Source organism: Macaca nemestrina, chromosome 2, assembly GCF_043159975.1.
Source record: "Macaca nemestrina isolate mMacNem1 chromosome 2, mMacNem.hap1, whole genome shotgun sequence".
NCBI lineage: Eukaryota > Metazoa > Chordata > Mammalia > Primates > Cercopithecidae > Macaca > Macaca nemestrina.
The window spans coordinates 159,394,425-159,414,977 of record NC_092126.1 but is presented as its reverse complement, the minus strand read 5'-3'; the positions used below and the strand labels follow the sequence as shown (position 1 = coordinate 159,414,977).

At 41.7% G+C, this 20,553-nt stretch overlaps 1 protein-coding gene across 26 annotated transcripts in view; it reads left to right on the top strand.

Moving 5' to 3' along the window:
* The window catches only part of LOC105470260 (kalirin RhoGEF kinase), a 700,354-nt gene that overhangs the window by 364,250 nt on the left and 315,551 nt on the right, over positions 1-20,553 (top strand). For all 26 annotated transcript variants that reach the window (XM_071089172.1, XM_071089152.1, XM_071089145.1 and 23 more), the window contains exons 13-14: positions 3,376-3,550; positions 18,698-18,893. In XM_071089172.1, the coding sequence (XP_070945273.1) occupies positions 3,376-3,550; positions 18,698-18,893 (371 nt within the window). The remainder of the gene's footprint in view (positions 1-3,375; positions 3,551-18,697; positions 18,894-20,553) is intronic.

Below are 20,553 nucleotides of genomic sequence, written 5' to 3'. Positions count from 1 at the left end.
AGCATGGGCAGAGCTTTCCAGTGGGAAATGCCTCGGGCTAGACGTGAGATAAGTCCTGTCCCAGTCTTGACTCAGCAAAATCTTGCTTTGTGGTCTTGTGTGAGCTTCGGTTTCTTTATCTGTAAGATGTAAAAATGCCTGCACCATACCCAACTTGAGTCTAGAATGAAATAGTAAATGGAAAAACTTTAATGTTTCAAAGCATTATTTATCATTCAGGATGTTATTCAGCCATCAGTAAGTAATATAAATACAACAAAAATTAACAAAAGACAAAAAAATAACAAAAGTAAAAAATCATTAAGAATTAGGGCATATTTGCTCATGCAGAGAAATAGACATTATGGAATATGGTGTTATCTGACATCTGGTCTTAGGCTGAACTCTGACCTCCAGTGCCCCAGTCAGCAAAATCAGATCATTTTGCTGATGTTTGACTTTGGACTCATGAAGACATAGAAAAAGTGTGGTGGTGTCCTACCAGTTCCCTGTTACCCAATTATGACCTTTTACCATTCCTTGCTGCCCAGAAAATAAAACTCCTTCTGCATCAACCTAAACAAACATAACTAAGGAGACAGATCCTGTCTAAAACTTTTCATTTGTTTAGAATTACCCAGGCCATTGCCTCCTTTCTATTGGCATCAATATCTAATTTTCTGTCCCTGTCAAGGACACTGGCTCCTTAGATAAAGTGTCATGAGGCCTTAGGCAAGCCCTCAGCAACCAAACCCATGCCCAGGTGCTGTATAAATAGGATTTGATGGTGCTAATGATGCCCGCCCACAGGGACTTGTTCCTATCCCAAAATCACTGAGTGCTGGGACCTCTGCCAGCTCTGGACAGAAATAATCTCATCAGCAAGTCCCAGGCCAGCCTTAGGGCCTGAGGGAATTACGTCAATTGGAGACGGTTTTTTTCACCCATACCAGTTGTCCAATTAAATAAACAATGAGAAATTACCTTTAGAAGGCCCTGGCATGTTTTTCTGTTGGAAATTAATAATTTCTATTCCAAACATGCACATGAGATGCTCCAAATCCTCCTATTGCATGCTAACAAGACAGCCTCTTTTCCTTCTTCCCCTAATTCATCTTCATGAATATATAATACATGACAGCTTTGTCTGCCTCCCTAGGAAACTCCACTGTCATTTGCTTCTGAAGAGAATTCCAAATAGTGGACAGTCATTTAACCTCTCTGGGCCTCAGCTGCTTCGTCTGTGTAATTAAGGGGTTCACTCTAGGAGTTCTGGCAGCTCTAGAATTTTGTGATGGCTTTGTGTTATCTATTCAAATACTTTTCACAGGCTTGGCTGGCTTCACTTTCTGTGGGGCTAGGCCTATGGAGATGCCACTCGTTCTTAACAACTGTAAACCTGCACAATGCCTAAGGGCATAAGGCTACTTGATGATGGCAAAGGCAACAATGTGTGTGATGCCTGCTCTGCAAGATTAAATTCCATGGGTTTCAGAGAGTACCGCAGGCATATGACCAAGAGCCAGTGGTGACCATTCATTGTGCCAGTAACCTGACTCTAACCTAGGCTCCCCTCCCTGATATCAAAGCAAGTCAAAGAGAAAAAGAAGTAAATGGTGCTTAGTGGACATTGGCAGGATACCTCATACACACCAGAAACATCTTCCCTAGGTCTTCGTGATTTTTCTGACACTTGTCACTAGAGCACCTAAGGGAGATTTTACATCATCTCTGTGATTCCTAGTGACTGTGACACTGACATAGTGCCGCATAAAATGGTCCAAAATCATTCTCTTCCTTCTGGAAGATGAGTGATGGAGAAGGACTGAGAGGAACAATCCAGGAGAATAATCATATCCTCCCAGCAGCAAAGCCCTCAACAAATACATAGCAGATAGCACTGAGTACATCTCATGTTCTTTTCATGCCTGGGGATGTCTATGCAGTTGTGGGAGTAGAAACTGTGCCTGTATCACAACAAACAGGCCAGGGTGAGGAGGCAGGAATTGGGAGCCCTCTGAATGGTAGACAGAAGGACGCTTGACAAATTAGCCCTATGCCATCTTCAGAAACAGAATGAGCTCAGATACCATTGCTTCTGAGACAAACACAGGCTAAAAGAACATGGCTTTCAGAAAGCCTGCTGATGAGATGATTGGAAATAAATGATTTCCTCCTTGTCCTTTGACTCCTTAAATTGTGTGAGAAGCTAAGATGTCACAAGATAATGAGTGTGCCAGTTTATTTCAAGTTTTAGGGCTCTAGCTTACTCAAGGCTCTATGGAATCTAAACTTTAACTTAGCCTCCATCATTTTCCTATTATAATTACCACCACCTAATTTTGCTGAGCAAAATCAATCTGTTTATCTCTCAGTTTCCCTCTACAAGGCATCACCTCTCCCTACTATGTTTGTGGAGACTCTCCCTCCTCAGAGGAGGCTACACCTCCTCCTATTGACTGTGTTTCTCCATTTCTTCAAACCCCCACATCAAAACTGTTTGCAGCCTTTGTTGGTTGTCCCAGCTTCTTAGGATCTAGCCTTAACTCTCCTGATCAGCACTTGACACTTCACTTGTGTCCTTTCAGGAGTAATAATCATCCATACAACATGTTACTGGTCTTAGTTCATGTGCACTCTTATTTAACAGCAAACTGTGAAGTGGGCAGGGCAGAAATTATTAAGTCCACTATTATTAAGTCCACTTGACAGATAAGGGAGCTGAGGCTCAGAGAGGTGATTTCCCAGGACCACCAGCCTAAATATATCAGAGTAGAGACCTAATTCAGGTTTGCAGGCTCCAGATCCTATGCTTTCCTAAGTATAGCCTGAGCCTGTTTAGTATAATAACACCAGCCCATAACTTTAGCATAGCTTTATAAAGTGCATGCTTACAATTTTGGCAACCATGACATCATCTGTTTTAACAAAGAGTCTGTGAAGTAAAAGTAGGAAGATTTTTTAAAAATATGCCTTTAATATGTTTGTCTGTATGTATTGTGATAGATGTATGTGTGTGTATGTGTGTGTTGAAACTATACATATTAGACTACATATAAGTGTGGAACCATTCCATTTCTCTAATATTTTATGCCTTTTAGAGTCCTTTCTCATACATAATTTCATCTTATTTCTTTCACAAGTCTGCTTGAGGAATAGGAGAACAACTAGTCTTGGAAATAGACTTGTGAACCCAAAACAGGATGCATATAGCTTTGGTTCACTCATTAAGCAGATAGCATCAGGCTCACAGCAGGAGTTTGATAAATGTCTGTTGATTGAATGACTCAACTGATTCACATCCACCTTGCTCAGATGAGGAAGGTCCCCCTCCTTCTCTGTCACTTTTAACATGGAAAGGCCTCTCCCTCCCTTTTTCTCCCCACTCTGCCACAGGGACTCAGCCGTGTCCAACAACAAAACACCCCACGGCAGTTCTATCAGCCACATCGAGTCGGTCCTGCAGCAGCTTGATGATGCCCAGGTGCAGATGGAGGAGCTGTTCCATGAGCGGAAGATCAAGCTGGACATCTTCCTGCAACTGCGCATCTTTGAGCAGTACACCATCGAGGTACTGGAGCGGGGAGCAGGACGGGAGGTGGAAAGGGGCCAAGATGCTTCCTGGCCAAGGGCACTGCCCCAGGGACAGGGTAGTAGCCTAAGGAAATTAGAGCATCCAGCATGCATTTTTAGAACACAAGAAATTCCCAGTCCACTACGACATATTCCTTCCAGTCCTTCTCATCCCCTACTGCCGAGCGGAGCCCCTCTAGTTTACTTTCTGTCTGTAGATTACTTTCTTGAGAAGGTTTTTTGTTTGTTTGTTTTGTTCTGTTGAGATGGAGTCTTGCCCTGTTGCCCAGGCTGGAGTGCGTTGGCACCATCTTGGCTCACTGCAAGCTCCATCTCTCAGGTTCAAGTGATTCTTCTGCCTCAGCCTCCCAAATCGCTGGGATTACAGGCACGTGACACCACACCTGGCTAATTTTGTATTTTTAGTAGAGATGGGGTTTCACCATGTTGGTCAGGCTGGTCTTGAACTCCTGACCTCAGGTGATCTGCCTGCCTTGGCCTTCCAGAGTGCTGGGATTACAGGCATGAGCCACTGTGCCCAGCCAAGAAGTTTTTTATTGCTATCTATTAGAGTCTTACTTGGCATTTTCCTGAAATACCATGGAGCTGGTAGTTCGATGATGGGAGTAGAGTCATTGAATTTCACAGCTTTATGAATGGGTAGATGTTAAAATTAGGTGGCCTCCTTAGAGCTGATAATTTAAATCATGCATTAGATTCAATCACACAGCAGTTAAGAAGCCAAGCACCACAGGAAGGGGAATTTGTATCTGCAGTTTGATTTCTACGTGTTAAGAAAGTAAGCCTGTGCTAAGATCATTTGTTAGTTCTTCTCATAAACTCCTCAGTTTATTTTCGGAAGGTTGGAATCACATATTCTGGTAAATTTATGTCCCTTTTATCATACCAATTAGTAATGTCTTCTCTCACATAATTTCCCCCTTTTCATATTTTCTGCTTTGAAACCGTAACTAAAGCCAGGCCAATAGGGTTTCTGTGGTATAAGGAATATCCAACATAAGGCACTTTTTCCTTTTCAGGGATGGCAAAGGGTTGAATTAAAGGCATGTCTTCTCTTTGCTCCTGGCTGGTATGGTAGGAGGAAAAACCAGCTTTCCACCCACCATTTCTTAACTTTGTTTTCCATGCCAACCATCTCTCTGGAGTTAGGGCCCCTGGGTTTCTGGAGAGTGATCTTCCCGATAATATCTGCGGAAACTTCAGTGGAACAGCTTTGGAAGGAAATTTTTTTAAAAAATATATTGAAAGCTCCAATATCCCATCCTAATCCAACTCAATACAAGAGACTGTCTTGGGAACAGCTACCCTTTGCTTTAATCCTGGGTCCAAAAATGTTCATATTGAGAATCTGAAGTGTAAAAGAAAAGCAATCATAAAGGTATTCATCTTTCTATCCTTTACTTTCTTACAAGCACATCTGTACTCCTGCCTCCTTGGGAGAACTTGTAATTTCTTGCTTAAAGACTTCACGTTCTAAAAGATGCTTTCTGGACAGGTCCTGGAACAAAGGAGAAGTTAAGCCTTTAAATCTAGATCTTAACTATCCTTCCAACTGATTTCATAACCTTACGTGAATTTATTTATACTTTTTATTTATTTTGAATGTACTCTCAGGATTTCAGGTGGCAAGTAGTATCAAAACATGTTTTGAAAAACAATCAAAATGCCAGTGGGAAAATAAAAATATTGACATGTAGTGAAAAGTGTATGTAGTGAACATTTTAAAGGCAGGGTAACAAGGTAATAAAGAGGTAAAAGAGAGGGTTTGGGTCATTATTCTTTAGTAATTTGGATTGAGATGTACAAAAATAAATACAGGCTAAGTTGATTAAAGTAGCCAAAGGCACTCCTGCAATCATTCCTCAGCTCCATTTTGCCCCCTGGGAGTGAATATATCCATGGAGAAATTATGTTAGCAGGTTTGGTGGTTTTGCTGTTGTACTTCTTATTTACTCTCCTGTCATTCTGGGTCTGCTTCAAAACATGCTTAAGGGGGAGGAAACAATCTGAGGGTTTGGAATAAGTTTTATTTGAAAAGATGGCTGTGGCCTGGAAGTCAGGGTTGCTGGTTCAGTGCTGGAATGGGTCAGTTAGCTTAACTTTGACATCATCTATGCCCCTCACATCAGCTGGGGGCATCACATGGGTGTCTTTGCTTGCTTCGATTCTAGGCAAATCCAGTTCCACTCCTAAAAAATGATCTAAAACATATGGAGAAAATATCCTTTAAAAAATGTGGGTTTAAATCGCATGCATTAAAATTGGATCTGGTTTAAAGGTTACGAGAGAGGAACTTGATACTTAAATTATGGGGCCGAGGGTGGTGGCTCACGCCTGTAATCCCAGCACTTTGGGAGGCCAAGGCTGGCAGATCACTTCAACTCAGGAGCTCAAGACCAGCCTGGGCAATATGGTGAAACTCCATCTCTACCAAAAATACAAAAAATTAGCTGGATGTGGTGATGGGAGCTACTCAGTAGGCTAAGATGGGAGGATCACTAGAGCCCAGGAGGCGGAGGTTGCAGTGAGCTGTGATCACACCACTGCCATCCAGCCTAGATGACAGAGTGAGAACCTGTCTCAGAAAAAATAAAAAATAAACAAATAGATTGTTTAGCCTTTGTATGTATAAAAATTCCTCTTCGTACCCCAAGTACTGGACAACAACTGGACAACCTGGTATGCAGGCTAGCACGAGTGTGAGGGCCTCATAAAGTGAGGGAGAGAAAAATCATGATAGGATTCTGCATCCTCTGGTGTAGGCTATAACATCCGGATTTTAGAAGGGGTCTTATTCCCTTGTCTTGTGGGGGAGGCCCAAAAGCTTGGGGAGAATGCTACATCTAATCTTAGAACTGGAAATCCTGCCAAACCTATGAAAGTTCTGCCTTGAGTCAGATTGTCAGAAGTTATTTTTGAGGGTGTTGAGATTATTCAAATACCAGCTATGTCTCACTGTGGGGATGAGGAACGAACTTTTAGAGAAGCTTCTGAGTGTGAAACTGAGGGTGGTTTCTGTAACGAGAGGTGTGTTTATGCTGACATAAGCCAGGGCAGGGTCTGTGATTATAGGACCTACAGTGTGGTTTCTTTCCTAAAGGAAGGCATTTGATAGACATGCTCCAGATTCCTCGGGATTACCGAACACTGGAGGAGGCCTGCTACCCTGCATCTGAGGAATCTAAGCGTGACTCCTTAGGCATATCACTGAGGGCCCAGATGAGCCAGTTAATGTAATCAGTAGGATAGCATATGAGTTGCTGCACCAATCTCTTTTTACTCAATAATAATGGTGCTCACTTTATAACCTGGAATGAGATCATAGGGTGCGCCCACGTAAAGTGAAACATCCTAAATTTGTTAGTCAGATGTTCAAAACCAGGCCCATAGCTGGATTTCTGGTATACCTTCTTGGACTCCATGGAGACCAGAGTGACCTATAATGGAACATGATGTCCTGTAATGTTTTTTTCCTGTTGGTTCAGCCTCCTTCTATGAAAGACATTTTATATAAACTTGTTATGATAGAAGAGACATTTTACCAAATACAAATGTTTATTTTGTGATGGTAAGAATATGGGTGATTTTTTTTTCTTATTTTTGAGACTTTCTTACATTTCCAAGTTTTATACAATTAGGAAGGACAATCAGAAAGAAATGAAAAATATTTTTAGAAGCAAGAATAGGCCAGTGGTCTCTGAACATTTTTGATTATGTACCTTCTCAGTTTTTTTGAACTTGCAACCCCCTACATATAAATATTTATTCATTTTTAAGTTATAAAAATGTTTGATCACTGGCTAATAATTTCAAAACTCAACAGGCTCTTGGGAAGAGGTTTAGATTTTTTCATTAGAAGTTGTGGGTTCCATATTTCAAATAGTCTTCTGATAATTTCCAATTATTTTTTCCCTGGTTTCTTGAGAGATTGGATTAGATTGTCATTGTTGCCTTACCCCATAATGTGACTGACAGAGAATTCAAAGTTCTCTTGTGCTTTCATGATTAGTATTATCTTCAAACTGCAGTTTCTTTGCAGGAACCTCGTTAAACCATGTGTCTTTTTGTGAAGATTAGTTTAGTTAAAACTAGATAGTAGATACATCTATTTAACTGGACAAATGAAAAAAAGCAATAATTTGAAATGTGCAGAAAGCAGTGAACAAATGAGCTACAGTCAGCCCCACAGAGTTGTGACACTCCTACCTTCTCCGAGGAGCCCTCTTTTTCATGCCCTCCACAAAGCCATCTGCCATGTGATCAGAGTGAGACTCCAGCACCAGTCTACTAATGAAAATCCTGGGAAATTTTATACACTTTGTATTGGCTTGGTAAAATATATGTGCATAATATAATATATATACACATATATGCATATTTATATCAAGATAGTTTTTCTATTATCAATAGATAATTTGGGGCATTTTCTGAGATGGGCATACTCATGTTGAAAAGCCTTAGAAATGACACCAAGAAAGATAGATATTCTAGACAAGGAACTTTCTGAAAATATGGGCCACCTTTATAGTTTTTCTTTTAAATATCTGTGTAATTGCAAGCAAGGTGTGCTTAATGCACCTGAAAGTTTATTGAGTAATTAACCTGAGTAGGGGATGATCTACCAATTCTAAATCTATGGGGTTCATGTAAAGCAAATAGGGGCCAGGCTAAGGCTGGGGAGAAACGGCATTCAAGGAGGAAACTTCTACCTAAAGAAGATAAGCTGATTATAACTTACTGGTGGTCTCAACTCTTCAATTAGTTGCTTGCAGAGGCCCTTAGCATTTTATATTAGAAAGAGACCATTCAGTCAGCCTTTTACCTATATAGAAATTCAATTCAGTAAACATTTGGTGAGCACCTACTTATGCAGCAAAAGCCATGTTGGACATTGAGGATATAACAGGGAGACACAGAAACAGAATCGTCATACAATTTAAGAATTCTATGATAGAGTCTTCTGGTTTGCAGAGAACACTGGAAGGGGCAGATACTTAGCCCAGTCAGGATGTCCATGGAGGGTTTCCCAATGAGGTTACATCTGAGGGCAGGCAAAAGTTGGTGGCTAGGATTTGGCATCCCTGGAGGATGCCATCCAGCCTCTACCAGAATATCTCCAGAGCCCAGAAAGGGGCTTAGCAGGGAAGAGAGAAGAAAGGCGGGAGCTCATGATCTCACTGTTATGTTGTACCAAAATCTCCACCTTTTACACTTCAGTCCTTGTTCCGCTCTCTGAGGGGGGGAAAAAAAAAGAAAGAAAAAGAAAAAGAAATTAGTCTGCTCCCTCTTACTTGGGAGCCTTAAAAATATTTGAAAATGGCTGGGCGCGGTGGCTCAAGCCTGTAATCCCAGCACTTTGGGAGGCCGAGACGGGCGGATCACGAGGTCAGGAGATCGAGACCATCCTGGGTAACACAGTGAAACCCCGTCTCTACTAAAAATACAAAAACTTAGCTGGGCGAGGTGGCAGGCGCCTGTAGTCCCAGCTACTCGGGAGGCTGAGGCAGGAGAATGGTGTGAACCCGGGAGGCGGAGCTTGCAGTGAGCTGAGATCCGGCCACTGCACTCCAGCCTGGGTGACAGAGCGAGACTCCGTCTCAAAAAAAAAAAAAAAAAAAAAAAAAAATTTCAAAATGCTTATCATAGGCCTCTTTTCCTTTATCTGAAAAATGGTGAGATTGTATGAGTTATTTCTGCAATCCCCTGACTCTAAATATTTTATTATGATTTATCCTTAGTGTCAGCCCTCTGTGGTATATATCCCCTATGTTATTCATCTCTTTCTGGGTAGGACATGGTCTCCAGCCACTGACTCTCTTGGTCACTGTCTGCTGAAGGGAGCGTGGCTCACATACAGGCTTGGATGTGTCCTCTTCAGAGCACTGGCTCTGGTGCAGCCCAGGAGATAGGTACCTTTTTAATGACTTCATCACCTGTCTTGTCTAGGCTTTGCTTGCTTAAAAGCTCCTGGTTGTTATTTCAAAGTAAGGGCTTCCAGTACACTGACTTTAAAAAAAATAACCTTAAATGGCAGCTTTTATATTTTGTCACTCACATTTAGTCTTTTTCTTTTTTTTCTTTTTTTTGCACAGTTCTTCTGCCTGTGAAAATAGATGTAAATTTAACTTATTATTACTATCAATGTTGTAGCTGTTTGAAAAGTTGGGCAGATAAGACAGGACTGTCTGGTGCGTCACTACAGGCTCTTCTCTGGGGGACACAGAGCCATTAGTCTGCACAGTCACTGTTAGCTGTGGATCATCTAAGGGCCCATCATCTAGTCCAATTTTGCCACTTTTTCTTCCATAAAAACCATTCGAGACTGCAAGGCCTTGCTGTTCTCCACATTTGTAACATGCCACATCCACCAACATAGCAACTATATCAAGAAAGAAGCTAACATCTATTTGAGGTCATCTTTGTGGACTCTTCCTAATGATCACTGTCACATTTTCTGAATGTACCCCCAGAACCTTTGGGAAAAACACGTAGAATTAATACAATGAAGTAAACCTAATCCTCACAAAATATTTATTTCATAGTCTCTTCTAGACTTTTTGACAAATTAATTTCAGGATCACTGGGATGTTTTCCCTACTATCGTCCTTAAAAAAAAAAACAAAAAAAAAAAACAGGATTATTCACAAGCTTTAGTATTCTGGTAGGTCACCTGTTTTCAGTAGAACTGTCAAAAATCCCTGATGGAATGTTCAGATCACTCTGTAATGGGGTGGATCTGGGGCTGTGGACCTGAGCTCAAGTAACATTATCAAGCTTCAAATGCTGTATGCTCCTTCTTTCTGGTAAGGATGCAGTAGAAGGTGTTCAGCTTACACGGGGGGGAAAACACTCTGACACTCAAGCATAACTAGGTTCTAGAATGAGTGAGCAATATACGTTATAGGAGCTCTTCAACAAAACATTACTGGGTATATACCCAAAGGATTATAAATTATGCTGCTATAAAGACACATGCACACGTATGTTTATTGCGGCACTATTCACAATAGCAAAGACTTGGAATCAACCCAAATGTCCATCAGTGACAGATTGGATTAAGAAAATGTGGCATATATACACCATGGAATACTATGCAGCCGTAAAAAAGGATGAGTTTGTGTCCTTTGTAGGGACATGGATGCAGCTGGAAACCATCATTCTTAGCAAACTATCACAAGAACAGAAAACCAAACACCGCATGTTCTCACTCATAGGTGGGAACTGAACAATGAGATCACTTGGACTCAGGAAGGGGAACATCACACACCGGGGCCTATCATGGGGAGGGGGGAGGGGGGAGGGATTGCATTGGGAGTTATACCTGATGTAAATGACGAGTTGATGGGTGCTGACGAGTTGATGGGTGCAGCACACCAACATGGCACAAGTATACATATGTAACAAACCTGCACGTTATGCACATGTACCCTAGAACTTAAAGTATAATAATAATAAATAAATTTAAAAAAAAAGAGAGATCTTTTAAAAGGAGAATAGAGTTCCACAAATCTCAAAATGATAAAAGGCAATGGTATGGACAAAATTATAAAAAGGAATGACCAAGATCCCTCCCAACCCTGTTAATTGACAGTTGTGATTATATCAGGGACCTCAGGGGTTTTTTGTTTGTTTGTTTTTTGAGACAGAGTCTGGCTCTGTCACCCAGGCTGGAGTGCAGTGGCACGATCTCGGCTCACTGCAAGCTCCGCCTCCCGGGTGCACGCCATTCTCCTGCCTCAGCCTCCTGAGTAGCTGGGACTACAGGCACCTGCCCCCACACCCGGCTAATTTTTTTGTATTTTTAGTAGAGACGGGGTTTCACTGTGTTAGCCAGGATGGCCTCGATCTCCTGACCTCATGATCCGCCCACTTCAGCCTCCCAAAGTGCTGGGATTACAGGCGTGCGCCACTGTGCCTGGCCAAGGACCTCAGTTTTAATCATGATGGTAGAGAAGAAAAGAACATGAAATTGGCCATAAAAATTATCCAATTATCCAAATTATTCAATTGGTATAGAAATTAAGTAATTGAACATTGGAACTCATCAATTACAGCATTTTTGCAATATGTTCTCACATTAATTTGCCAAAAATTAAAAACAACTGAGTGGATTTCATTACTTTCAAGTCCCTTTTCTTTTCTGGAAATTTGTTACAATATTCCCAAAGGTCTTTAGCTATTTAAACAAATATTTTAACTCTTCAGAGAGATTATACATATTGCTAAAACAGGGAAATGCTATGATAACTTTAAAATAATCTGCTTTAGAATTCACTAATCTTATCATTTTAAGAATTGATTAGCAGAGAGGAACTCAACATTATGTTGGACAAGAGTAAATGACCATGGTACTTTAGCTAGTTTATTCATCACGGTAACCTATATCGATACATTATAGATAAAATAGCTCTTCCCACGCAATGAGATGGTTTCTTCAGCTGCAATATGTCTTTCCCTCTCAGCCAGCATTTGTAGGTCAGTGGAGAGTATTTGTCTTCCACTTTCCTCATCTTCACAAAAATAATGATGTCATAAAACAGAAAGATGCTCATTTTGCAATTGACAACGCAGGTATGTCAATGGCATCCCATCACAATGTAATGCCATGGACCCTTTCTTCCTACTGGTAGTTGGAATGAGATTGAATCTTAACATATGCAACATATGTAGTGTTCATTAATGTATATGATCACCTTTGCTGAGAGACAGTAATGCTGTGATCAAGTGTGTAGTATTTTGAGTTAGACTGCCTGGGTTCGAAACCTGTTTTGCCACCTTTACTAATTGTTTGGCCTTAGGCAAGTTGCTTTGCTTTTTTTTTTTTTTTTTTTTGAGACAGGTCTCACTCTGTCACCCAAGCTGGAGTGCAGCAGCCTGATCTCGGCTCACTGCTATCTCTGCCTCCTGGGTTCAAGTGATTCTCCTGGGTTCAGGCCTCCAGAGTAGCTGGGATTACAGGTGTGTGCCACCATGCCCAGCTAATTTTTGTATTTTTAGTAGAGACGGGGTTTCACCATGCTTGCCAGGCTGGTCTCGAACTCCTGACCTCAAGTGATCCACCTGCCTGCGCCTCCCAAAGTGTTGGGATTATAGGCGTGAGCCACCACACCCAGCTGGGCAAGTTGTCCTTGAAGCCTTGGTTTCCTCATTTGAGAAATGGAGATGAGATAGTATTTCCCAGCCTGTTGGGATACTGTAAGGATTTAATAAGTTAACACACAATATTTTTAGCAAAGCTCCTGGCAGTTAATCAGCACTTAATACATTGTAGTCAGCATTGTTATTATTCATAATATGTTTTCTTTTATATATATATTTACTTCCAGGTTTTAAGCAATTAAACATCCCTTCTTATTCTTTCTCATTGTTTCTCTTCTGATTTGTTACTGAATCATATTAGGAGATCCCTGAATGTTTATTCAGAGCACCTGCTGTGGGAGCCAAACTCATTTGCTCTTGCCTTACAGAGACCCTGCCTGTGTAGGGAACAGATCACACTTCTATCTGCTGCAACTTAAGTCTCAAACCAAATTGCAGATGTGTCTCCTATTCATGACAAAGGCCTCTGGGACCAGAGAATTCTATATGGGTTAATATTACCTTTATACTGAGCAATCTGGCCAAGTTGGTTTTAAAAAAATCACTAAGCTCTTTAAAAATATACTGTACTCTGCTCACTTCATCAGCACATACACTAAATTGGAACGATACAGAGATTAGCATGGCCCCTGACTCACAAATACATGAAGCGTTCCATAGAAATTTTTTTTAAAAAAAAGAAAAAAAATACTGGAGGAAGGCAGTGTGTTTTCTTGCAAGGATAAATTATGCCTGGCATTTATCTAAGGCCACAAACACACAATTTCTTGGTCTGCTCAAAAATATATAATTAATTTAAAAGGCTCATGTGAAGTGAAGAAAACTGAATTATGAGGTTTTGTTTGTTTGTTTGTTTTTGTTTTGTTTTGTTTTTTAGAAGAAAACAGGAAGGGTAAAACTGGCACTTTTCTGAAGTGAGAATAGTAAAAAGAAGGATACGCCCCAAAATCAATTCTTGGGGCAGCCCTATTGATGTAACACCATGGCTAAGAGCATTGGACTTGGTCATTAAATGCTCAGCTTTGCCACCACCAGCTCTGAGACCATGGGAAAAACTATATGACTTCTCTGTGCTTTCATTTCCTCCCATAGTGCTATGAGGATTAAATAAAGTTGATCAAGCACTTAACACACTGCCTGCCGCATGATAAATGCACAATACAAAGTAAAATGTCTTCTTCAGTCATACTGTCTTCTTCGTCATTATTGCCAACATCAAAACACTGATCTGAAGAAAGAACTACACAGTGAGATTTCCAGTGTTGCAGGTGGTAAAGAGTTGAAGTGGGTAGACCATAGGAAGTGGGAATAAAAGGGGGGCAGGTGAATTTTGATTCAGGCAGATACACATCAAAACATCTGGGGAAGAGGGATGATAGCTTTCTCTACACATAAATACTGGGGAATACCAAGAAAACAGAGCTCAAGGCGACTGCTAAACCAACTCCTATGAAGCAAATTTTCATGGCAGAATACATGGCAGAATACTGGATTTGGTGGATCTCATCTGGCAGGAACAGCTTGGGCTTCTTTGTGAAGTGAGGCTTCCCATTTTCCATTTCCCACTGCCTCTTACCCTTTTTTAAATTTTATTTTGGCTCTTTCTCTGGTTTCCCTTATTGATGTCTCAGAGTAGATAATTGTTAGACTAGAAATATTGCCGATGTATCTGTCAAATAAGTCATCATTTCCTAACTCCCCAATTAATTCAGGAGAGTAAGGGAGACAGAGGCCACTAGAGCAAGTGGGGAACTGAGCGGGCCAGGAGCTGAGACAGTGGTAACTGAGTGGAAGGAGAAAGCAAAATAGGTTGACTGAAAGTGGAATGCCCTCTGGGAACCTTGTGTTCCGTCTTTCATTCACTGGCTTCAGGCCCTAGTTTCTAGCCTGAACAAATTCTCTCCAGATGGAGTAAAATCACTAAATTCACTCGCTGGCACAGGTTTTTCTTTTCTGTCTTGTCTCTCTGTATTAGCAAACTCACCCATGGCCCATGTTATTAGATAAGCCAGAGAAAAATATCTGGGTCTGGGTGTTGTCGTGAAGCTCTTCATGCCAGAGGGTTCACTCTGAAGGGTGGTCAGGGCTTAAGCAGGTTGGGAGGAAGGACAAGGGCATTTCAGGGCTATTAGACCAGTGAAGAAGGCTGGAGACAGCAGAACTTGCTCTCAGCATCAGCAAGTAACCCATCTGACTGGTTCATAACAAGAGCACAGGGTAAGGCTGGAAAAAAGGTTTGTTTATTAGCAGTAAGGTCAACTTCATGTTTGAAAACAACTATTTTTCTTTTTAAAAAATGGACCCCTATTGTCTTCCAACCTTATGCCCCAGAAAGAAGATGGGGAGGAAGAACCTAATGAAAAAAACATTCCTAGAGGAAACAGAAAATACTTAGGAAAGAGAATAATTTAAATTCAGTGTACATTAAACACACACAAATCAGACTAATTGAAAGCTGTGAGCATCAGTGCCTGGGGGAGAGAAGAAAGGGGAATCCAACAGAAAGAGGAGAGAGCCTGTGGACTCAGGGAGGGCAGCCTTAGGAGGAGGCCCTGGAAATTCCCATTCTCCAGGCTTCATAACAGACCTGGGTTCCTCAATTCAATGGTGTCAGGCGATGAGAGTGGAGGAGGGTAAGGAGAGGAGAGGAAAGAATATAGAAACACCAAATATCGAATCCTGGACATATTTCACGTTTAGCTTAGATTAGAATTCCCAAGATCCCAGAGATCACTCTCTCAACTAAAGCCCTCTGACCTGACTCTGTTCTCCCTCACCAGGACCATCGGCACCTTCCACTCCATAGATTCCTGGCTGTGGGACTCCTTGGATCTTCCTGCAGCAAATAGATACCTCATAGACTCAGTTTCACAGAAACAGACAGAACCTAAAATCAAAAGAAAAGGCAGGCTCTTCCTTTCATGCTTGTTGTCTTAGTTTTATTCTAATTCCCCTTAGTTCGTAGGCCAGAAAATGGAGTAAAAATTGTGGTTTGGGCTATTTTCCATATATTATCCAATAAAGAACTTACATCCAGAATATATTTAGAACTTTTACAAATCTACAATGAAAAATTAATTAACTCAATTTTTTAAAAAGGGCAAAAGACTTGAAAAGACATCTTACAAAAGTAGATGTACAAATGGTCAATAAGCATTTGAAAATGTTCTCACCATCATGAGTCATCAGGAAAATACAACTTAAAACCATAATGAAACAGCGCTTCACACCTCCTAGCATGGCTAAAATTAAATAGACTGATAATGCCAAATGATGGTGAGGGTAGAGCAACTGGAACTTGAATACATTGCTACTGGGAATGTAAAATATTACAATCATTTTAAGGAACTCTGATGGTTCCCTTATAAAGTTGAACATACACCTACCCTATGGCCTATATATAATTCCACCCCTAGGTAATTATGCAAGAGCAATGAAAACCTATGTCCCCAGAAAGACATCTACAAGAACTTTCACATCAACCTTATTCATATGAGCTAAACACTGGAAACAACCCAAGAATTCATTAGGAGGAGAATGGATAAACACATTGTGGCCTATCTATACAATGGTACTCTATTCAGCTGTAGCAAGAAATGAACCATGCATACACACAGCCACATGAATGAATCTTGATACAACATGTTGTGAAAAAACCAAATGTTAAAAAAATATATTCTGTATGATTTCATTCGTATGAAATTCAAGAATAGGCAAAACTACATCTATGATGATAGAAATCAGAAATTGGTACCTAGTTGTGGGTTGGGGAGGGGAGGAATGGATTGGAAGGGGGCACAAGTAGGTTCTCTAGAGTGATGGAAGGCTCTATAGTTTAATTTTGGCAATGACTACATGGGTGTATAAAATTGTCAAGACTCAGAACTGAATGCTTAAAATATGTGTATTTTGTATGTAAATTATACATCAGTTTTTAAAATACAGTAACGAAAAAAGATATTTACAGGCCTAGTTCTATAAAAACTATAAAAGCCTATTTATATTTTAAATTTTGCTTTAAAAAAAAAAAAAAAAAGAAATAGGGTCTCTATCACCGAAGCTGGAGTGCAGTGGCATAATAATCGCTCACTGCAACCTTGAACTCCTGGGCTCAAGTGATTCTCCTGCCTCAGCCTCCCAAGTTGCAAGGACAACAGGTGCATGCCACCATGCCTGGCTAATTTATTATTATTTGTTTTGGAGAGACAGGGTCTCACTGCATGGACCAGGCTGGTCTTGAACTCCTGGCCTCAAGTGATCCTCCCACCTTGGCCTCCCAAAGCACTGGGATTATAGGCACAAGCCACTGCACCCAGGCTAAATTATCTTTTTAAAAATAATCTCTTTTAGTCTCATGAGTCTAACCCCGTTCTCGAGTTAAGAGAATGAAGTACTCTTCAAAGATGGGGCTACAACAAAAACCTACGTTGCCTGTCAACCCACTGGTTCCTGGATCCCCCAAGGACGCCCCGCAATAAGTAATGCTGGGTTTTCCTGCTGAGCTCAGCAGTTCTCTCAATTGACCTGAAAAGATATGGGGTGTGAAGTGAGAACCTAGGGCAGCGAGGGTGATATTTTCAATGTCCCCATTTCTGCTTCAAAGAGAGCAAGTACAATTTAACCTGTTTCTATTTTGCTTGAAGAAGGGTCTTGCTGTTAGACAAAAATGAAATCCTGTGACCCATGGCTTTCCCATCCCAGCATGTGTGCCCCAGCATGGGATATAAGAGCACTGCTCCCACTTGCTTCGGTCCATCGTCTGTCTCCCTGTCTCACTGATGCTCCTGGAGCAGCAGTTTTTGATAACTTGGAAGGTTATGCCATGTGGGAGCTGGCATGAGACCCAGCATCATGAAAACTACTCAACTAAGGCTCTGGGATATACGCTTAGATGGCCTGGGCCATCCTGGGAATGTGTGACCTGGAGTGACACTTTCCTATTCTGAGAAAAGAGGATGACAGTACGCATGCTGTCGCCTTCACAGGGGTGTCATGGGGGTAGCACAAGATAGCAGATCTGAAAACCATGTTTACAAACTTTTAATTTTGATTCACACCGGTGGAGTTATCTAGTTCAGTCTTCTGAGTTCCTAGTCTGTGGATGATTGCAGAGATTGTAAAGGAAGTATAGGATTTAGTCCCTATTTGCAGAAAACTGAGAGTAGACCTGGTGAAGTCATGTGAGTTAAGGTGTAGAGAAATGAACAATTAGCAAGTTGCTATTGGGGTAATGTTTCCATTCATTACATGCTTTAGTATTCATTAGAATAATGAATGCCTTTCAATTGATTAAATCTGCTTGAATTTCTGGAGGTATGCTACACATTTATATTTTGTTTAGTGTTTAGTCACTATTTTTAGGTGTCAACTTTTGTAATAGAAGGACAGAATGTTGCACAATACAACATGGGAATCAGAGTAGGACCCCTGGGTTTGATAGACACTACTCTTTAACTGATTGTGTAACTTTGGGCTATTCACCAGGCTTTTCTAGCCCTCTGTTTCTGTTTCTGAAATAAACTCGCTACTTAATTTCTGAGAACCTCTTTAGTTATGAAAAATACAGCAACCACTGTGGGATGGTAGACAAAGTCTTTGCAGTTAGTAGAAGAACTTTATCCGTCTCTGGCAGGTTAAATCACCCCATCTGTCTGTGTGAGGGTCAACTTCCTCTTCTAGAAGATGGACCTGTGGGTCTCCATCATGCCTGCCTCACTGGCTTATTGTGAGGATTGAACAGCAAGGAGTATGCAAAAACTCTATAAGCCATAATTCATAATATAAACGTTTGCTGCTGTTCCTTTGCTGTTGCTACAGGCATTGAAAAGCCTAGAGAGCACTCTTGGAACCATGTATACAAGAGTGCATGGCAATGTTGCTTAAATAGTCTAAGGGTTGAAGAATTCCAAAGCAGAGACTTATCTGAGGGCTGGATTCATGAATAAGGTTTGGAATCGTAAGTCTAAACCTAACATTCTCTCGTGGACCTGGTGAGCCTGTGCTGATGACAGTGGTTCCCTCACAGGTGACAGCAGAGCTAGACGCCTGGAATGAAGACTTGCTTCGGCAGATGAATGACTTCAACACAGAGGACCTAACCCTGGCAGAACAGCGGCTGCAGCGCCACACAGAACGGAAGCTAGCCATGAACAACATGACTTTTGAGGTCATCCAGCAGGGACAGGATCTGCACCAGTACATCATGGAGGTCCAGGCATCAGGTGGGTGACCTCGCTCATTCTTCTGGCAGGGGAGATGATGAAAACAAGCATACCAGCTAGCCTGCAAGGAGCACTGCCACATCGTTTATTCATTTTATTCCTACAGCTACAAAGAATAGAGACTTCTACCCACATTAAAAAAAAAAAAAGAAAGAAAGAAAGGAAACGAGACCAGGTGTGGTGGCTCATGCCTGTAATCCCAGCATTTTGGAAGGCTGAGGTGGGTGGATCATTTGAGGTCAGGAGTTCGAGAGCAGCCTGGCCAACATGGTGAAACCCCATGTCTACTAAAAATACAAAAATTATCCAGGTGTGGTGGTGGACGCCTGTAATCCCAGCTACTCGGGAGGCTGAGGCAGGAGAATCTCTTCAACCTGGGAGATGGAGACTGCAGTGAGCAGAGACCATGCCACTGCACTCGAGCCTGTGCAGGAGTCAGATGAAAAAAAAAAAGAAACGGAAGCCATGAGAGCTGAAATAGTGCCCAAGGTTACCCAGTTAGGCTGTGCTCAAGTTGAGAATAGGGCCAGGGTCTGCTGGTCTGCAGAGAGTGAGAGAACCGATGATGGCAATCAGCACAGATTCCTTTAAAAAATAGTAGCCTGGAAAAACAAACCAGAAGCAGTCAGACATTCATATGGATTGTATTCACATGTGTAGCGGTTTCCTCTTCTGCTCCTGACCCCTGCTGCCAGCACGCATTCTCTAGCCCTATCCTCTACTCCTAAGCTACCTCCTTGTCTCCTGTTCCTGCTTCTCAGTCTCCTCAATTTTAAATCACTGGTCTTTGGGTCAGTATAAGCAGTACTGATAAACATTTATGACAAGATCATATAATTTTGTAACTTCTCAGAAAAACATGGCTGAGTTACTCAGATTTAACTTCTTTTCCTGCTCAAGATTTATTCAAAATTTATCTAACAAGTGAGTGAGTCCTTATTATTATGCTTCCCACTCCCCAAGTCAGCCTTTGATGTTAGAATGAGAGAGCGCCATGGTGATCCACTGGTCCAGAAGAAAAGAAGTCACATGGCTGGTCACATCCCAGGGGAATGCTAGAGCCCATAACTCTACCTCCCAACCCACTCCACTGCCCTCCTACCCAGGTCCTTGTTGGCTCAGGTGCCTCACTCTCCAGCATGAGGTAGACAGGAACTAAGGCCATCAACTATAAAACGCAGTTGGGCCATGTCCCTGCTTATCCTGAAGGATATGGAAATCCTGAGATTGTTGGGGGGACCTTAGCAGTCATACTGAACTTTAAAGTACTGTGTTTCTTTTGATGACCTGAAAGAGTAAAGACCAGCTTTCAGGCCGGGCGCGGTGGCTCAAGCCTGTAATTCCAGCACTTTGGGAGGCTGAGACGGGTGGATCACGAGGTCAGGAGATCGAGACCATCCTGGCTAACACGGTGAAACCCCATCTCTACTAAAAAATACAAAAAACTAGCCGGGCGCGGTGGCGGGCGCCTGTAGTCCCAGCTACTCGGGAGGCTGAGGCAGGAGAATGGCGTAAACCCGGGAGGCGGAGCTTGCAGTGAGCTGAGATCCGGCCACTGCACTCCAGCCTGGGCGACAGAGCGAGACTCCGTCTCAAAAAAAAAAAAAAAACAAACAAACAAAAAAAAGAGCAGCTTTCAAAGGGACTTCACTCCTGACCA